This window comes from Elephantulus edwardii, unplaced genomic scaffold (assembly GCF_000299155.1).
Source record: "Elephantulus edwardii isolate Elephantulus edwardi_28Jun2011 unplaced genomic scaffold, EleEdw1.0 scaffold00073, whole genome shotgun sequence".
In the NCBI taxonomy this organism is placed as follows: domain Eukaryota; kingdom Metazoa; phylum Chordata; class Mammalia; order Macroscelidea; family Macroscelididae; genus Elephantulus; species Elephantulus edwardii.
In genome coordinates, this window is record NW_006399823.1 from 13,792,476 (window position 1) to 13,812,395 (window position 19,920).

Sequence of the window (19,920 nt, forward strand, 5' to 3'; positions counted from 1 at the left end):
AAAAAAAAAAAAAAAGAAAGATCCTTAACAAAATTGATTGCCATAGTGACTGTTATCAGTGGGCTCAGGTATACCAGAGATGATTCAGATGGTGCAGGATAAGGTAAGGTTTAAACCTGTTCTTCACTTCGTAGGGTCACCATGAGTTGTAGTCAACTTGATGTTACTGAACAACAACAATTATACCAATCTGTTTTCTTTTATAATACCTGTTTATACTCAGACCTCCTTAAAAATGTCAACTTCTCCTTTCATTTTTATTTGTTGGCATTTTTACACATTCTTATAGTATCGTGTTAAGTTCCTTTGGAACAATCCCAAATATTTCTTTATGAACAGATGGGTGGTTTGAAATGAAGGACAGAAAGGGAAAAAGAAGGTCTGAAAGATGAAGTATTAGCTGTGACATCTGGCCAAATTCCCCAACTCTCAAAAAAGATTTAGCTCATATGTTACTCATTCTATTTAATAAAATTTATAATATTGGCTGGTTGGCATTTTGTAGTTACCCTGCAAGTTATGGCCATTATGGTATTGTTGTCCATATCTCCATAGTAAAGTTTATACTAAGAAATTTCCAAGGATACTCAATGATTTTTAGCGAAGGTCTGAGTAAAAGATTTTGTGATGGAATCCCTCCAGTGTGTCAAAGGTATTTATTTGTAAATCTAATAAGAAAGTATATGGCATGGTATTTTCCATTTTCCAATGTGATAATCACCCTTAAAAGCCTTGTGTTTTCAATACTGGGTGAATTAAGGCCTCTCAAGGAACAGAAACAATAGGAGGGGTATTTAAGGGATTGGCATACACAGGTGAGAAGACTGGCAGGTTATAAATTAATATGATGGGAGACCAGCAAACTGAGATCTCAGCAATGAGTTGATATTGCAGTCTTGAGTCTAATATGTATAGGCTTGTTGTTGTTGTTGTTATGTGCCATCGAGTCGTTTGCAACTCGTAGCGACCCTATGTACAACAGCCCTAAACCCTGTTCTATCCTGTGCCAATCTGTCTCTGATACACCTCCCCCATTACCCCAGTGACTAAATCAGTCCATCTCATCGAGGGTCTTCCTCTCCTGCACTGTCCCTGCACCCTGCCAAGCATGACGTTCCTCTCCAAGGACTGGTCCCTCCTTACAACATGCCCAAAGTATGTCCCACGAAGCTTCAGAATTCTTGCCCCCGGTTTCACCCTCTCCAAGATGAACTTGTATATGGTAGAGTAGCAAAATGTAAGCCTAGGCAGAATTTTTATGATACAATACTGAATTAGAGTTATTTCTTTTTTTCTCTGTTACATTTTGTGCTTTGTTCTGAAGGCCTTGAACTGATTAGTCCACTAATGTTATTAAGGAATCTCCATTCCTTAGGGTCACATGATTGTAAATGTTCATCACGACCACAAAATACTTTCATAGGTAGATGAGTGTTGGAACTACCAGTCTGGCATCACAGCCTAGCCAAGCAATTAACCATCAAACTAGACCACTGAATTGTCTGCTTTTACAAATTGTACTGTTAGTTTATGACATGGCATTGTGACATTTTGACATATTGATTGGCACTCCATCTTTTCCTTATGATTAATAAAATGAGTGTTTCTAGTGATATTTGACTGATAAATTAATCTTTTAATGTAAAAAATATACCCTATTTTATAGTGTAATTTTATCTGACTTTAATCTTTCAGAAACGCAACTTTAATGATAAAATTGTTTTTAATAAAATCATTTTTTTTATTATGAGATATTCAAGAATATTTAAGAGCCTGTTAACTTAGCTAGTGGAAGTCCACAACTTAGACCACTAGCTGGGGAAATTAAGCTAGGGTATATATTTAAAACTTATTTTATAGATGTATTGCCTATATATATGGAACTGATTTTGTGCAACTTGGATAGGAATTTGCCGTTTGGCTTGTGATGAGGGTTGGCTGAAGTGTATTTGTTGTTGGAGCATCTCTTTGAGATGAACTAAAGCTGTCACAGGTGTGTGGCAGGTAATTGGATACCTGTGAAAGCAGAACACTGCAAGTAAGTGAATGAATGAGTTTAGTCATTATATTTGAATGCTTGTGTTTTGACTGAGAGTAGACTTTAGGGTTTTACAAGTTGATATACAAGAGTTAACTGTTTGTCTACGTTATACTAAATGCAAAATAATATGAGTTCAAAACATCAAGTGATTCCTTCTCCTTTTCTTAAAAGTGAGAGTCAAGCATGCTAACATTAAAATAGTGATGTAAGAAAAGATAATTGTGAAAATAGAATGTTACCGAGAACTAGAAGAGGGAGATCAATGGAACAGAAGTTTAATAGTGCAGGCTTCAAAGATACATTGATTTGGGATCTAGATCAATTTTCTCATGAATTTGTGCAATTTGGCAAACAGGAAGATTTCTACACTTGTACGGTTTCCCCCTTGTGCTGGAGCTCAGGTGGGATAAAAAAGCTTTTTTGTTTTGTTAATTTTAACTTTGATAAGATACATGTTGTTAGATGAGTGTCACTAACTTTATTCTCTTAGAGGCCCATTTAGAGTGACAGTAGAACTACCAACACTAGAACTTGACAGAGGATGGCCAGTTCCTTTCTCCTGTGGAGCAGCTGGTGGTCTAGAACCACTCACCCTTTTGGTTGGCAGTTGAAATGCTTAATTGTTGTGCTATTTAGGCTTCTTAAAATTAGTTTAACAATGTAAAATTTACTACTTTAATAATTTTAAATGTTTAATTCAGTGACATTTTATATCTCCACAATATTGTAGAGCACATCACCACTGTTAATTTCCAGGAAAATATTTCCCATTGCCCCAAACAGAAACTTGGTACCTATTATCCATTAACTCCCATGTTCTCTCCTCCAACCCATGGTAAACTTAAATCTGTTTCTGTTTCTATGAAATTGCCTATACTAGATTTTTCATATAAATAGGATTGTATAATATTTTCTTTTTTGTGTCAAACTTATTTAATATAATGTAGTGTTTTAAAGTTCATCTATGTTGTAACATACATCAGACTATTAATTCTCTTTATGGCAGAATAATATTTTATTTAATATGTGTATAACATTTTATCATTTACCTGCCTCTGCATATTTGGGTTGCTTCTATTGTTATGACTAATACTGCAATTAATGTTAATGAAATTTCTGTCTGAGTCATGCTATTATATTTTGGGGTTACCTGATGAGCAGTGGGGTTATTGGGTTATATAGTAATTTAGGTTTAACTTTTTGAGACATTTCCAGAATGTTTTCCGCAGTACTGTTTCACCTTCTCACTAACATCTCTATTTCCTGAGTTTCTTACATCTTGTAAACTTTTGCTAGTTTCTTTTGATTGCTTATTTCATGAATAGCAGTACATAGACTTTTAATTGTAAAATTAAAAAAAAATTAAGTTGTTAATGTTTAAAAAAATTAAGGTCATAGTAGTGGTTGGTATAATCTTTGTGAATGCTTTTCTTTGATCTCCCTTGTTAAGTTTATCATCATTTGACATTTTTTTATACAGATAGTATTATCTAATTTACCACTAAAGGGTGTAATTTAACATTTTTGTTACTATTGTTAACTCTTTATAAGGAAAGGGAATTTTCGTGGTGTAGACTGTTCCAAGTCTTACTGCTAACCCGAAGGCTGTGTGTGTCTGGCTGTTCGAATCCACCATGGATGGACTCACATGGAAGTTCCATGGGAGAAAAATGGGCAGCCTCCTCCCAAAGATTTACAGCCTCAGAAACCCCAGGGAACTTCTCCATGAATCAGAACTGACTCGACCTTGTTGTTGTTAGGTGCTGTCGAGTATGACTCATGAACAACAAACCTGAATCCTGTCCTATCCTGTGCCATTCTCATTATCTCTGATACACTGGAGGCCATTGCTGCCATTCACCATGTCTGTCCATCCTGATGGGGGTCTTCCTCTCCTGTGTTGACCCTCCACCCTTCCAAGCATGATATCCTTTTCCAAGAAACAGCCTTTCCTAGCAACATGTCCTAAGTATGTGAGATGAAGCTTTGTCATCCTTGCCTCCAAGGAGCACTCTGGCTAGACCTTATCCGAGACATACCTGTTCATTCTTACGGCAGTGCATGGGATACTCAGTTCTCTTCGCCGACATTGTAATTCAAAGGAATCAGTTCTTCTGTCGTTGTTATTCGTCATCCATCTTTCAGATACATAATCCATAAATGAAGACTGTGACCTGAATGAGCCACACCTTAGCATACCGACATCACTGTGCTTCAGTGTTTTGGAGAGATCCCCGACAGTGGACTTACACAAAACAATGTGTCTCCTATCTCCTCACTGCTAGTTCCCAGGATGTTGATTGTGGAGCCAAGCAAGATAGAACCATTAACAGATTCAATCCTTCCTCCATCTATCATGATGTTGCCAGGTGGTAAGGACCTTTGTTGTTGTTATGTGCCATGGAGTCACCTGTGATTCATAGTGACCCTATGGACAGCAGCTCTGAAGCCTGAACCAGTCTCACTGATTCCAACACACCTGCCTCCATTGCCCCAGTTACTATAAGAATCCATCTCATGCATTATCTTTCTCTCCGGTGCTGTCCCTCCACCCTTCTGAGCATGATATCTTTCTCCAAGGACCAATCTCTCCTGGCCATGTGCCCAAATTAAATGAGGCAGAGCTTCAAAATCCTAGCCTCCAAGGAGAAACTTGGTATTACCCTTTCCAAGACAGACCTATTTATTTTCTTGGTGGTTCATAGCATGTTCAAGACTCTTCTGTGGGTGTTTATTAAGGTAACATTATAGATGTAAACATTTTATACTTCCTCCTAAATTTGGAACAAAGTACCTTCAAAAGCATTGTCCCTGTACAATGAGTGAATATTAAAAAAAAAAAAAAAAGTAAACTGGGGGAGGGAGAAGAGAAGAAAAGGGGGAAAGATGTGCAACAATGAATTAATGAAAATCTTATTTCTCTGTAAACATTCATTAAAATCACAATTAAAATAAATTTTTATTTTTTTTAAAAATGTATTGTCCCTCTGTGGAAAAACTATTAGGATAAAATTATAATATAGTGGTTCTTTTTTACCCAATCCCACTTAGTCTTCCTGTTATGCATCAGAGAGTTGGACAATGACCAAGGAGGATAGAAGGAGAATTGATGCCTTTGAGCTGTGGTGCTGGAGAAGAGTATTGAGAATACCATGGACTGCTAGGAAAACAAACAGATTTGTCCTGGAGAGGGTTAAACCGGGTGGCTCCTTGGAGGCAAGGATTCTGAGGCTCCGTCTAACTTACTTTGGACATGTTGTGAGGAGAGACCGGTCCTCAGAGAGGGACATCATGCTTGGGAGGGTGGAGGGACGGCGCAGGAGAGGAAGGCCCTCTATGAGGTGGATTGATTCAGTGACTGGGATAATTGGGATGGGAGTGTCAGAGACAGTGCGATTGGCACAGGACAGAGAGGAGTTTAGGGCTCTTGTACATAGGGTCGCTATGAGTCGCAGGCGACTCGACGGCACATAACAACAACAAACAACACTTAGTCTTACTATTACAAAGGCATTAAAATCTCACTTAAAATTATGAGTATGTCCATTGTAAGATATTTGGTGGGTTATTATTTCTTTTCAGACAGTTTAGCTAAAATTTCAACTTGGCAGCTTATATATTGGTAGGTGCTGTTAGATTTAACTAGTAAAGTGTGTAGATGAAATGATTTATGATTTGAGCCACAGTATTTCTGAAGTGTTATTATTTGCTGGAATGTTTTGAGAGGCAAATTCTGTAAAGCACTGAATCAATGGCTAAAGTCTGCGATTATATTGAACTACTTCCGATTGTAGATTAAATTGTAGTCTACTATGAATTTTGGTCTTACATAATGAATTTCTGCATTACTGACTTTTAGAGAGAGGGAATAGAGTTAATGCTGGCAAAAGGACTCTGTTTCTACATTTATACTTTTCTAGATGGTAATAAATTGAGTATAAAATATTTCCCAAGGAAAAAGATCTAAAAATCTTATTCACTGCTTTGTTATTAGCTGCCTTCAGGTGGAACCCTAACTCCTAGTAACTCCATGTATAATGAAGAAAATGCTCCCAGTTGTGCTCCATTCCATAGACAATTGTATTTGATTCAGAAGGTTTTCACTGGTGTTTTATTGTGAGCTGTTTCGTGGGTGGTTTGGTTTTGGTTTTAGTTTTGGTTTTGTTTTTGTTATTTTTAAATCACCAGGGTTTTCTTTCTAGTCCATCTTATTGTGTAAGCGCTGATGACTTGATTACTAGCAAAGAAATGCACAACCCTCCACTGACAGATGGTGCCGTGTCTGTGCAGTGGATCCACTGAAAGGGAACCAAACTGAGCCTCCTCCATGAATTTTAGCACCGGACACTACTGGTCCAGAGAAACAGTTCACGGCTGTCCCATATGTAGCTTTATGTACTTTGAAGTCTAGAGTTTATTTTGAAGATTCTTTCTGTTGTTTAACAGAAAAACAGGAGTTTACTAGTCAAGATTTTCTTTGGTAGCACTTACATTTCTTTCTCTTTTTTTCTTGGAACATCATTAAATGTAAAAATCTCTTCCAAGCTAGGATTTTAGATGGTTTCTTTTAAAAAACTTCCATCAGATATGGTTCTGTGTAACATAACTTTGTACGATGGGAGGTAACAGTATTTTGTATGTGTGTGAGTCATTCATTCAGTGTCATCGATTCTCCTTTCTTAGGCGTTAACTCCTCAGTAATGACTGGTACTTTTCCTGGGTATAGAAAGCCTGTATCCCATAGTCATAAAAAAAAGTTCTTTTCATCTTATTCTACTGCAATTAGTTCTAAAAGCCATTTATTGTAAAAGCAAAAAAATCCTAAAGAATGGAAATGTTACAAGAACAGAAGTCTTGTGTGTTTTCTCTTCATCAGGCATCATCCATTTTAATTAGAGAAAAGGGTGGCGAATACTGTGACAAGAGTCTGGAATTAAAATCATTAATTGATGTCAAGCTGAAGAGAGACTGTTAGCATGAATTTAGTGACAGCAGGAAAGAAATTAACCTTATTTCTTTATTTAGTATATTGCATTATTTTGTGTATTATTTTCGATGCAGGTTCACAGCAATTTCATTATTATAATGGAAAAGGGTTGTTGGTGTTTTTTTTTCTCTGCAAAAAGAAAAGGTGTGAATGTTTATGTTAGAACATAACAAATTGCAATGATAAATTCTTTGCCAACCTTTTCCCCCCAAATCTTAATAGAAAGTTTAAATTTCTGTTGTTTCAAATTTTCTTTCTTTTTTTTTTAATATTTCAAGGACAGAAGGGTCATGCTGGATGATATCACCCACCAATATTCACTGGCACAGCTGCCTGCAATAATTTAAACTTGAGTTGTCTGGTTTTTAAGTACGAAGGACTAACTGAAATGGATAAAGCAATAGATTTTCTCTCCCCTTTGCTAACTTTTGGACTAATCAGTTACTTCTGCCATTGTTGTGGTTTGGCCTGGGATAAATGGGAAGGATAATGCTAAACAACCACCTGCCTGTTTAGAAAAATGAATGACTATAACATCCTAGAACTAATTTGTAGCCTCTGGGTCACAAAAGAAGAGTAGAGGGAGTGTCCTTTTATGGTACTGGCCATCTGGAACCTTTAAGAGTACAACTGAAAGGCACATTCTCTCTGTCTCTCTCTCTCTCTCTTCTTTTTTTGATAAAGTCTCTATAAGAAATCATACCAATTTTATTGGGAAGTCAAAAAATATTTTCTTCCCTGGCAAATGTATCTTTTTGGAAATAAACTCTTTCACAAAGAATGAAAATATAGACTACATAAATGTAACCTTTTCATTTTGTTGCCCATTTTATTTTCTCCGTTTATAATCAATGCGACATTCAGGAGTAAAAGAATATAGTCAAAGAAATCACTTGTGTGTTTTTTCTATAATTGCGCCTGTGAATTGCTGCTAAAATTCGTGACAACTACAGTGCAGTCTTAGTTTTAACAACCTACCTCTTTAATGCTATTTGCACAACAAGCCTCATTAGCATTAATTTCTACAATGAACTTTAAAAAGCACATTAGTTCAGGTTAGTAATCAGATTTGTTAGCCTTTTGCAGTAGTCCTACCTTTGTAACTACATTTATGCTGTACTTTCCCCCTAATGTTTTCATTACAAATGTAGGCTACCACGGTGCAAAGGATTGGTGCAAACAGCTTTCATAACTTCTGGGGATAAAACATGTTGAAACTATACCAGATAGGCAATAAAAATGTAATTCTTCATAGTATTGGTGAATAGAGAGAAAAAGCAAGGATTTTAGTAGGTACTATACCTATGACTATATTGCTTATTGGAGTCAAAGACTAGTGGTGATTAGTTATAATGTGCAAATATAGCTAAAGTAAATATATTTAGACCTGAGTTTATGAATATTACCTCATTCTACTGAGCATTCTTTTTGAGAGAGCAACTTGCTGAATTTACCCCAATGACTAGTTTTGCCTATGTAATTTTCAATGAAGGAACTTTCAAATGTAGAGCCTATTAGGCATGTGAATTAAAAAATGCAAAATGTTTGGTGAGATTGTTTAGATTCACACATCTTTTGGAAATGGAAGTAAGGCCACAAGAGCGAAAGTACAACCTTGAGTATATAGTCCTGGATTTTGGAGACCATCTGAAGAATAAATTTGAGGCATTGAAGACTTCCTGGTAAGTTGTGGAATAACATTAAGGCCATCATCATGTGTAGAAAGCAAAGATTCTCTTAAAAATGGTAAAGAAAGAAAACATCAAAATGGATGTCAGAAGAGACTCTGAAACCTGCTGTTAAACATAAAGTAGATAAAGCAAATAGTAAAAATGTTGAAAAAAGAACTGAACAGAAAATTCCAAATAGTATAATTAATATTACACACAAGTAAAATTTTCCTGAATATCATGCAAAAGTAGCTGTAGCCCTGCGCCTGCTAGGAACTGGCAGAAATTCAAGCTGGATTCAGAAGGAGATGTGGATTGTGGAACATTAGGCTGAGAGAGAGTCTCACAAAGGAGTTCACGTGTGTTTCATTGACTAAGCAAAGACTTTCAAGTATATGGATCCTAACACGTCATGAATAACATCACAAAGGATTCCAGGACATTTAATTGTGCTCATGTAAAATGTGTAAACAGATCAGGAATCAATTGTTCAAATACCACAAGGGAAAATACATGGTTAAAATCAGGAAAACAGTGCACCAGGGTTGTATCTTCATCATACTTCCTCAGTCTGTATGCTGAGCAAATAATCTGAGGAGTTAGATTGCATGTAGAAGACACCATCAGGGTTGAAGAAAGACTTAGCAACCATTTGCAATTTGCACACAAGGCATGACCTTCCAGAAAATAAAGTAATACTGGTGAAGAGCAAAGACTGCAACCTTCTGTGTAGAACACATCTGAACATAAAACTAAAATCCTCACAACTGGTCTCTTTTCATGAGGAAACAGAAACAAAATGTTCCCCAGAATTTCATTTCACTTGGATGCACAATCAGCACTCCTGGAAGCAGCAGTCAGGAAACCAAATAAGATGACTTTGGATAAACCTGCTTCAACAGACCTCTTTAAAGGGTTAAAAAATCCCCAAAGCTGACCCTTTGAGGACTGAGTTACACCTGACCCAAGTCATGGGATTTTCAATTGCATCAGGTGCATATAAAAGCTAGAAAATTAATAAAGATGATTGAGAAAGAATGGATGCCTCTGAATTACAGCACTAGTGAAGCATAGTGAATGTGTCATAGACCACTAGAACAGTGCACTAATATAACTCGGAAGAACTACAGCCATAATGCCCCTTGGCAGCAAAGATGGTGAGACTTTGTCTCTCGTACTTCAGACATATTAGCAGGAAGGATCAGTTCCTACAAAAGGATTAAGCTTGATAAAGTAGACGTTCTGTGGCTTTGAGTCAAAACTGACTCATAGCTGACCCTCCAGTGTTTTTTAGAGGCTGCAAATTGCAAGAGAAGAGATTGCGTATCTTTCTCCTGTGGAGCAGCAGCTAGTGAATTCAAACTGCATACTTTTCATTGATGGCACAACCCCTGACTTCTAGACCACCAGAGCTCCCTGTTAAAGCAGAGAGTCAATTAAAGAAGAATAGTTTCAATGAGATGGATTGACATTTACCTCAAACATGGCAAAGGCTATGAGAATGATGAAGGGCTGGAGAGTGCGTCCTCCTTTTGTGCAGTGTATCATTTATCATTTATACAGTAGAACTAACTCAATGGCACCTAACAGTAGTCTACACTGAAAAGAGTAGAAGCATGTGTTCTTGATAATATCTCCCTTTACTAATAAAGGTATATTTCCCAGGATAACTACCCTGGATTACATTAACTTTTGACAAATTGATAGGGTTTTATCATTTATAAATCAAGCTAACTTAACCTCTCTGATTTCAGGTAGTTTTCCAATATTAGAACTTTCAACTTTTTCGTGACTATTATCCCACCAAAATGTCCAGATTACCAAACATCAAGACATATCTGAATGCCCCACCACCCAGGATATTACCTGTGCTCAGCCACTGTCTGATAGTGATCAAATATAGTAATAACGTAGGTTGTCAGATCAGTGATCATAATTGAACTTCAAATTAATGTCCCATTGAGTTGAAGAGAGAACTCATTTCCCTCTCCCTGGTAGCTTTTCTGGCTCAATACAAAGTCAAAAGACTTTGCGCTACAAAGCCTAGAATTATCTCTGATGTACATGATCTCTCTATGATAGATATCCAGTCTTTAGTGCTAATCAACTTTTATTGCATCCTTGACTATAACAATTGTTCCTAAGTGGATAAAAGCAGCATAATAATATTCTCAGATAATGTTAGCTATATTTAACATTAGAATTTGAGTTATGATATCTCATCTGGGGATTCTTCCTGCAAGATTTTTATTTATTAGAATCCAGGACGTTTTTTTGATAAAAATTTCTAACTTTCCAATATTTCTTTTTAAATATGTTATGGGAGTTGTTTTCAACTCAGGAAGAAATGATCCTTGAAGGGACTGGTTGGAAATATATGAAACATTTTTGGTTGTCTTGAAGGACTGGTTCACTGCTTGGTGATAGTAACAATTCACAAACACCAATGAACCACTCTTTCTTAAATGTCTCTGGACCACTGTAGAGACATCATGAGCTCAGTAAATTGAAGCATTTCCATTTTACAACTGAATCAGAGAAGCTTGTCATTGGAGTCCCAACAGAACTTGAATGATAGGAGTAACTAGAAATAAGAAAGAGAAAAAGGGAGAAAATGCAAATTTTTCTTTTTGAAATGTTAAAATATTGACATGATGTTGCAGAAAGTCTTTAGACCTATGTACATGTCACCCAGTTTTACCCAGTAGTTATACTTTCCTTAAGTACAGTACAATATCAAAACTAGGAAGTTAACATTGGCATAGTGTGTATGCATTTCTGTGCTATCTTGTCACATCAATAGATTCCTATAAACCCCACTGTGATCAAGATATGGAACTATGGTATCATCACAAAGATCTTCCTCTGCTACTTCACACCATCTTTCTGACTCACCACAACTAACCTCTGTTAAACACACATCTTCTCTTCACTGATATAATTTTATCATTGCAATAATATTGTTGTTTGTATTAGCATCCTAGAGCTGCCATAACAAAAAGCTACATAGTGAAAGGAAACGTATTGTCTCATAGCTCACAGAGCTGGAAGTTTAAATCAGAGCATTGTCTAAATTCTAAGAGAGAAGTGGTTCCATGCCTGTATCTTTGCCTCTGGGATATCCATGACCTGCTTTGACTTACAGATGTGGGTGTCTTGTCTCCGTTATCAGATGGCTATTACTCCTCTGTCTGGTTAGGATTTTGGTGTCTGCAAGTATTCTCAACCTAATGCCTCTCAGATACTGGATTTCCAAATAAGGTCACGGTAACAGGAAAAAGAATTGAGACTTCCACATGACATTTTTAGGAATGCAATTCAGTATATAAAATTGTATAGTTGAAATTATATTGTGCATGGCTTTTTCACACAGTGTGATACCCTTGAGAGCCATTCAAGTTGTTGCTTGTGTCAATAGTTCATTCTTTTATGAAGCTACTAGAAGCAAGTGTATACAGGTTTTTGTGTAGACATAAGCTTTTATATCTTTGGGATAAATGTGCTTGTGTATCATATAATAAATGTGTGTGTTTAATTTTTAAAAGAAATGGCCAGACTCGTTTCCAGAGTGGTTGTGCATTTCACACTCCCAAATGGAATGCAGGAGAGATTGTTTGCTTGCATTCTTGCTAGCATTAGATTTTGTTGCTATTTTTTCAATTATGTTTTCTTTTCGCTGATCTCATAGGTATGTCATGATAGCTCTTAATTTGCATTTCTCTAACCAAGTGATGCTGAACATCTTCCTGTGTGCTCATTTTTCTGTATATCCTCTTTCAGTGATATGTCTCTCCCTGTGTGCTGCCCTTTTGCTAATTGAACTCTTAGTTCACTGTTGAGGCTGTAGGATTCGTTTTCTATTCCAAGTATGCGTCCTTTATCAGGTAGGCAGGTCGGAAATCTTTTCCCCTAATTTTTTTAACAGAGCAGAGATTTCCACTTTAGATGGTGTTCCATTTATTTGGGTGTTTTCTTTTTCTTTTTATGGATTGTGCTTCACAGTCTAAGAACTCTTCTGAGTGCTAAGAGAGATCGAGTGCTAGGTCTCAAAAATTTTGTTTGTTTGGTTTATTTTTGTTTGTTTGCTTAATTAAATTTTTTAATTTCACCTTCAAATCTAGGTTTTCAATTATCTTCAACTAATCTATATAGAAGATGTGAAGTTTAAGTTGTGGGTAGATTTTTGTTTTGAGGGTTTTTGGGTTTGTTTTTGTGTTGTGTTTTTTTGTTTGTTTGGTGTTTTGTTTTGTTTTGTTTTGTTTTGTTTTGTTGTCTGTTTGCCTATAGCTATCCCATTGCTTCAACTTCTTTATTGGGAAGATAGCGTTTCTTCCATTCCATTGCCTTTGTACTCTTGTGAAAAATCACTTGGCTGTGTTTATCGGGATTTGCGTTCTTTATTTGTTTGAGTAATCTGTGTTTCTATCCCTTTGCAAATGCCACACAGTCCTGGTTACTGTATAATAAGGCTTGGAATCACATAGTGTGATGTTGTTGTTAGGGTCATTGTGTCAAGTATGACTCATAGTGAACCTATAAAAACACGTTGGAAACCTGCCCTATCCTGTGTTATCCTCTTCATCTCTGATAAACTCAAGCCCGTTGCTGGGGCCACTGTGACAGTACATCTCAAAGGGCTTCCTCACTTTCATAATGTCTCTTGCCAAGGAACAGCCATTCCTAACAACAAGGACAAAATAAATGAGTCAGTGTCACCATCCATATCTGCTTATTCTTTTGGAAGCCCGTGGGATATTCTGTCCTGGAGAGGGTGAAGCCGGAGTGCTCCTTGGAGTTAAGGATTCTGAAGCTTCGTCTGACATACTTTGGGCATGTTGCAAGGAGGGACTGGTCCTTGGAGAGGGACATCATGTTTGGGAGAGCGGAGGGACAGCGCAAGAGAGGAAGATGAGATGGATCGATTCTGTGATTGGGGTGGTGGGAGTGAGTGTGTCGGAGACAGTGCGATTGGCACAGGTTAGAGCAGGGTTTAGGGCTCTTGTACATAGGATCACTATGAGTCGCAAGCAACTCGATGGCACATAACAACAACAATATAAATCTTAAATTATCTTGTCTAAATCTACAAAAATCTTGCTGGAATTGCATTAAGTCTATATATCAACTTGTAGAGCCTTCACATCTTTACTTTGTTAAGTTTTACAATCCCTGGATGTGATAGATCTATTTATTTGGAAATTCTATGACTTATTTTACCAACATAATTTACTTTTTAGCACACAAATCCTGCACGTCTTTGCAGTTTTATATTTTATTTTGCTTTTTTAGTGATTGCAGATGGTATTCTATTTTTATTTTTTTATTCATATGCTCAGGGTTGTTATATAGAAATACAATTGATTTTGTATGTTGGTCTTATGTATTGTGACCATAATGTACTTGTTTTTGTGGCTTTATACCGTAGAGTCAGAACCAACCTATAACTGACCCGCCAGTGGGTTTTCAGAGGCAGTTAATCGCACTGGAGGAGATTGTCCATCTTTCTCCCGTGAAGCAGCTGGTGGCCTCAAGCCACCTGTCTTCAGGTTTGCAGGAGGGACCAGTCCATGGAGAGGGACGTCATGTTACCAGACCACTAGAGCTTATTTATTCTTTTTAGACATTAGGGCTGGGGGAAGACAGAGAAGAAGGGGAGGAATGATGTATACTGCATTGAAACAGATGAGGGAGAGAACTGTTTAAAAGGGATATATGATTAGGTATTATTGTCGTGACAAGAGTCCAGAATGAAGGCTGAACAGTGGAGTGGACTTGGGGGGGGGAGGGATTGCATAACAATGACAGAGTTTTTCTTTTACTTTTCAAGGAGAAGAGTGAATTGGGCGGGTGTGGGTGGGCGGGGAAAATGCACCCATGAATGACTGGAAACCCTAAGTCTCTGTAAGCTTTCATTAAAATTAATTTTCAAAAACATACTTTTGAATTTTATAGGTAGAGCATCATGTCATCTGCAAACAAGCCCACTACTATGGAGTCAGTTCTCACTCCAAAACACTCCTTTGGGTTTCCAAAGCTATACATCACAACAAGAGAAGACTGCCCACCTTTCTCCTGGTAGAGCCTTTAATGGGTTCAAACCACTAAAGGCACACCGTCTTTGTATTAATAGCATAAATCACTATACACTATGCCATCAGAATTCCTTCTATTTGACATAGGACAAGTTTTGTTTTTTCATTTCCAATCTGTATGTCTTTATTTTCCTAGCCTTGTTATGTTGGCTAGAACTGCCCACACTGAATAACAGTGGTGAGAGAGGGGATATTCGTCCTTGCCTCTGTAAGTGATCTTAAGAAATGGTAGCAAATCTCTCTCCATCATATACAGTGTTTGCTGTTGATTTTTTTAATAAAGTTGGGTTGGGATTTTTTTATCAATTGAGGAAGTTCCTTTCTTTTCCTATATTTCTGAGAATTTTTGTCATAAATGGGGGCTGAATTTTGTCAAATGCTTTTTAGTTGATAAGGTTGTGTGACTTTTGTCCATTAACATGATGGATTATATGAACTGATTTTGAATATTGAGCCAGGCTTACATTACTGGAAGAATTCCCACTTGGTCATGTCATGTACTTCTTTTTGTGTTTTACTACAGCTAATTTGATAATAACTTTATTAAAGATTTTGATTCTGTATTTGTGAGGAATATGGTCTGTAGTTTTCTTTCTTGTTTATTATTTGTACTGCTGTAGTCTAGTTTGCTATCTTTTCTGTGATCTTTTGAATACACATTTAAAACAGTTTGTCATTTTTCTAACAGAACTCTATTTCACATATAAAAAACATATAACTGCAAGAAAATATTAAAGCCAATAGGAGATGCTGCTTCATATAAATAAAATTATGCTTCTTTTAAAGAAACATTTTTATTTTTAGGTAGATTTATTTCCATCAAAGATGACCCAAATTATTATAACAGCTGTTTAATTACTTTTAGAGAAATAGATTAAGACATACATGTATCAGAGGAGGATTTTGTACTCAAAGTACCTTAATGCAATCTTAGTGAAATATTTAAGCTTGTCTTCATGAAAGTCTGTTTTTTAGTTATAATTCAAGTAATTGGCTTCAAAATAAATGTGATCCAAGTTCATTTCCATGGAGTCAATTCTGACCCATAGTGACCCTGTAGGACAGAATAGAACTGTTCCATAAGATTTTCAAAGCTGTAGTGAATCCTAACAATAGCAGGCTGTCTCATCCTTCTCCTACAGACTACCCACTAGGTTCAAACCACAGACCTTTGGAGTAGCAGTAAAGACTCTCTTAGTTTGCGGTGACTTCTGCTAATCCTTGGAGTGTCTTTGCTGCTTACAGGTGCACCTACCTCCATCACTGCACAGCTTCCCACTTCCCACTGTGTATCACTCCTTTTTATAAGACACCATTCAAAGGTGTAGGGAGATCTGATGGCTTAGATGTAAGGAGTTGCACTGCTAACATAAAGACACACAGTTGAATCCACCAGCTAGTTGGAGAAAGATGGGCAATTTCCTGCCGGGTGATTTTCTGCTTCTGAAAACCCAGTGGAGGGTCAGCTATAAGTTGGTTCAAACTCGATGATCTATAACAACAGCAGCAGCTTCAATGTATCAGCAGTAAGATCCACCTGTATGACCGACCTCCTGTGACTTAACTTAAGGCAAAAGAAATCTCTCTCTTTCCTGAAGCAAAGGTGCATTCACAGGAGCAGGGTTCTTTCAGGGGAACTCAATTCAACCCATATGCCATGTATAATAGATATTATTTTAAAAACATATATAGCATAGAATTTGCCATTTTAACCATTTTTAAGTGCACAATTTAGGGGCATTGATTATGTTCTCAATACTGTGTAATCAGCCTTGGAGCTTCTTTACAGCTAGGTGAGAAGTGGTATTTTAAATGTAAGTTATGAAAATATCTTACTGACATGAGAGAAACTATCTAAAAATTAGTATATTTGGGCATCCGTAATAGTATTTTGACAACCTAAAACAACTATAATGGACCATATATCCCACTCGCCCTCCAATTGTTGCTATGTGTTGTCAAGGTGACTATGACCCATTGTGACCCCATGAACTTTACCTTAATCATCTCACCATCTCTGACACCCTTGACCCTCTTGCCATAGTCATTGTGTCTATCCATCTCATCTTCCTATATCTGCATGGAATAAAACAATACATTGTAGAAAATATTTTGATGTTTCTAAGTGCATTTCTTAGGAAGAAGGGAATTTTGTTTTCTTGTTTCAACTCTATCCCAATTTTGCAGAATTCAAGCCAAAACTCGCGAATTTAGAGAGCGGCAAGCTCGGGAGCGTGACTATGCTGAAATCCAGGACTTTCATCGGACCTTTGGCTGTGAAGATGAATTGATATTTGGGGGAATGTCTTCGTATGAAGGTTCCCTGGCCCTCAACACCAGACCCCAGAGCCCACGAGAAGGACATATGATGGATGCTTTGTACGCCCAAGTGAAGAAGCCCCGGAACTCCAAACCTTCACCTGTAGACAGGTAGGCTCCAGGAGCAATCAAGATATTGCTTCCAAATCAACTTTTCTGCAGTTGTTGACAAGGCAGTAAGTAGACTGTTCTTCACTCCTCAAACCCAGACTGCCTTTTATTAATGGGCTTTTAAAAAGCCTTTTTGTCTAAAAGTATTGAGTTTACACAAATCGAAGCCTAATGGAAGGAGCAGCAGAAATTTTGATAGCTTTTCTAATGATTCCAGCATCTTTCATCCTGTTATTTAAATGGTGTTCTGAGGATCCACCTTTAGTTTATAAACCCAAATAAAAAGCAAACTTGATGTTCTGACCCTTCTACTTAAGCAATATTTCCTTTTATTGCTCAAAGGCTTGGAGAGCCTCTCGTGGTAATTAAATAGATGGAGAGTGACATGATTGTTCCAATTATGATTTGGAAAGGCTACTTTATTTTCTCAGTGTCATAATTTTATATTGTAAAAGAGTTATAGACAAGACAGGCAGTCTAGTCAAGCCTTCCAAAAGCATGTTAACAGCCATAGACCTCAGGTCTGAATACTGTGTGTCAGGATAGAACAAAGAAGTGTAAAGTTGATTATAATGTGAAAACTATGTACTTCTTTCAAATCTCAGTTGGATAATTTTAAAGCAGATCTCTTTGTATGTGTTTCTGTATTCAAACTCTATATATGTAAATACTGTGTGTGTGTGTGTGTGTGTGTGTGTGTGTGTGTGTGTGTGTGTGTGCAGTGACTATCAGGAAGAAAAATCATGTTCATCATCTTTTATTTGAAACATGGCCATTGCTGTCATGGACAATACGCTGATCCCATCACTTCTTGTACTGGTTTTTTCTGATCCCTGTTCTCTGTGAGACTTTGCTTTGCACATTGAAAGCACCAGTTGCATTCAAAATATGTACTTCTCAAGCTTCAATGTACACCAGAATCACCAGGGGGAGTTAGAAAAACTCAGATTGCTTGGCCTCCTCCCAGAATTTTTGGCTCAGGAGTTCTGGTGTGGAACCTGAGAATTTGCATTTCTCTCACATTTCCAGGGCAGATGCTATTACCAGAGGCATTGAGGACTGATTTGAAATTACAGTTTGGTCCATAGAGAATTGAACTGCTGATTTAAATAAAGCCTGTGCCTCTCTGAGAGTTCAAACTGTCTGGTTGCTCTGTGGGAGAAAGGTGGGCAATCTCCTCTTGTGTGATTGATAGTTTCAGAGACCCACTGGAGGATCAGCTATGAGTTGGTTCTGAGTTGATATAAATGAGTTTGAGGGTTTTTTGAGCAGTAATGGAGGTGTGCTGAAATTCCATCATCTACAGAATCTGTTTAGGAGCCCTCATTAGTGTAGCCACTAATGAATTCAGATGCTAAAGGTTGATGGTTCAAGCCCCCCCAGCTGCCCCACTGTGATTCTGTGAAGATTTACAACCTTGAAAACCTTACTGGGCAGTGTCTACTCTGTCCTGCAGGGTCACTGAGTTGGAATCAATCCTGTGGCAGTGATTTTGGTTGGTTTTTTGACATCAATGTGCTATAGTGTTTTGGTTTTTGGGGGTTTTTTTTAAAGGCTTATACTTTAATTCTTTCCAGCTAGTTTGATAAAAGTTTGCAAATGTGACAGGTAACCCTCAGGCAAACCCGGAAGGAACCATTGTTAACGAATAGCAAATGCCGAAGCAAATTTTAAGATAAAACTCTAGTCTGATTTTTCTTCTCTTGTCTCCTTGGTTGAAATTTTAGCATTTCTTTAGTGTTTCATGAAAACCTATTTGATGTCAACTATAATTTTACATAATGTAAGTTAACATAAGAAATGCATGGTGTATTTACAACTGTTTGGTGTACTTACTCATTTAGAATGTTCAGTGCTTCTTAACAAAGATGTGTCAAGTCTCAAAGAATAAAGATGTTATCAATGACAGTAACATTTTCTTGAAAAGCATCTTTCTCACTCAGTTTCTGGTGTATTGTGAGAAAGAGTGAGAAAAAACCCAAGGAAACCTCATTGTATTTTCTTGGAGTGAATTCTGACTCGATAATTCTATAGGACACAATAAAACCATCCGACAGAATTTCTACAGCAGTGATCATTATGAAAGCACATTGCCACACATTGTTTCTTCTGCAGAGTGTCTAGTGTGTTTGAACCACCAATCTCTTTGTTAGCAGATAATCACTTTACCACTATGCCACCATTGTTCCGTGTCCTTCTGCAGCTGCTTAGATAAGGTCAGACAGCATTAGCAGAGTGTTTTCTTGGGAGAATGGACAGTGGTACTGCTTCAGACTTCAAACTTTTAGAGAAACTGGAACAAATGTGTTAGCATTTTAATTTGTCTTTTCAGTACTTACAGCGTCTACAAACTAGTAGGCAAGCACTTGTCTTGGTTATTAATGTGGCCTAAAATGCTGCCTTACAGCAGAACCAGGAGTCTGAAGTGATCACCCCAATTCCTGAGGTCCACAAGGGTGGCCAGCACCCAGTGTAGGTTGTAAATCCAGCTAACCCAAATGTCTTGCTATCTAGCTGATTCCACCTCTTGGAGACCCTATAGGTGCAGAATATCACTGTGCTCCATTTGTCTGAGTTCTAACCCTTACACCTTTAGTAGTGAGCACTTAGTTCTTTGCAATACCCAGAGACGCCTTCCTAGGTGCACGCTAAGTAGGTGTCTAAGTCCCTCCTGGAGATTTCTGCAGTGGTTTTTGTTTG

At 37.3% G+C, this 19,920-nt stretch overlaps 1 protein-coding gene across 9 annotated transcripts in view; it reads left to right on the plus strand.

The window, feature by feature from the left end:
* The window catches only part of PARD3 (par-3 family cell polarity regulator), an 869,174-nt gene that overhangs the window by 621,661 nt on the left and 227,593 nt on the right, over nucleotides 1-19,920 (plus strand). For all 9 annotated transcript variants that reach the window (XM_006888934.1, XM_006888931.1, XM_006888932.1 and 6 more), the window contains one exon: nucleotides 16,978-17,220. In XM_006888934.1, the coding sequence (XP_006888996.1) occupies nucleotides 16,978-17,220 (243 nt within the window). The remainder of the gene's footprint in view (nucleotides 1-16,977; nucleotides 17,221-19,920) is intronic.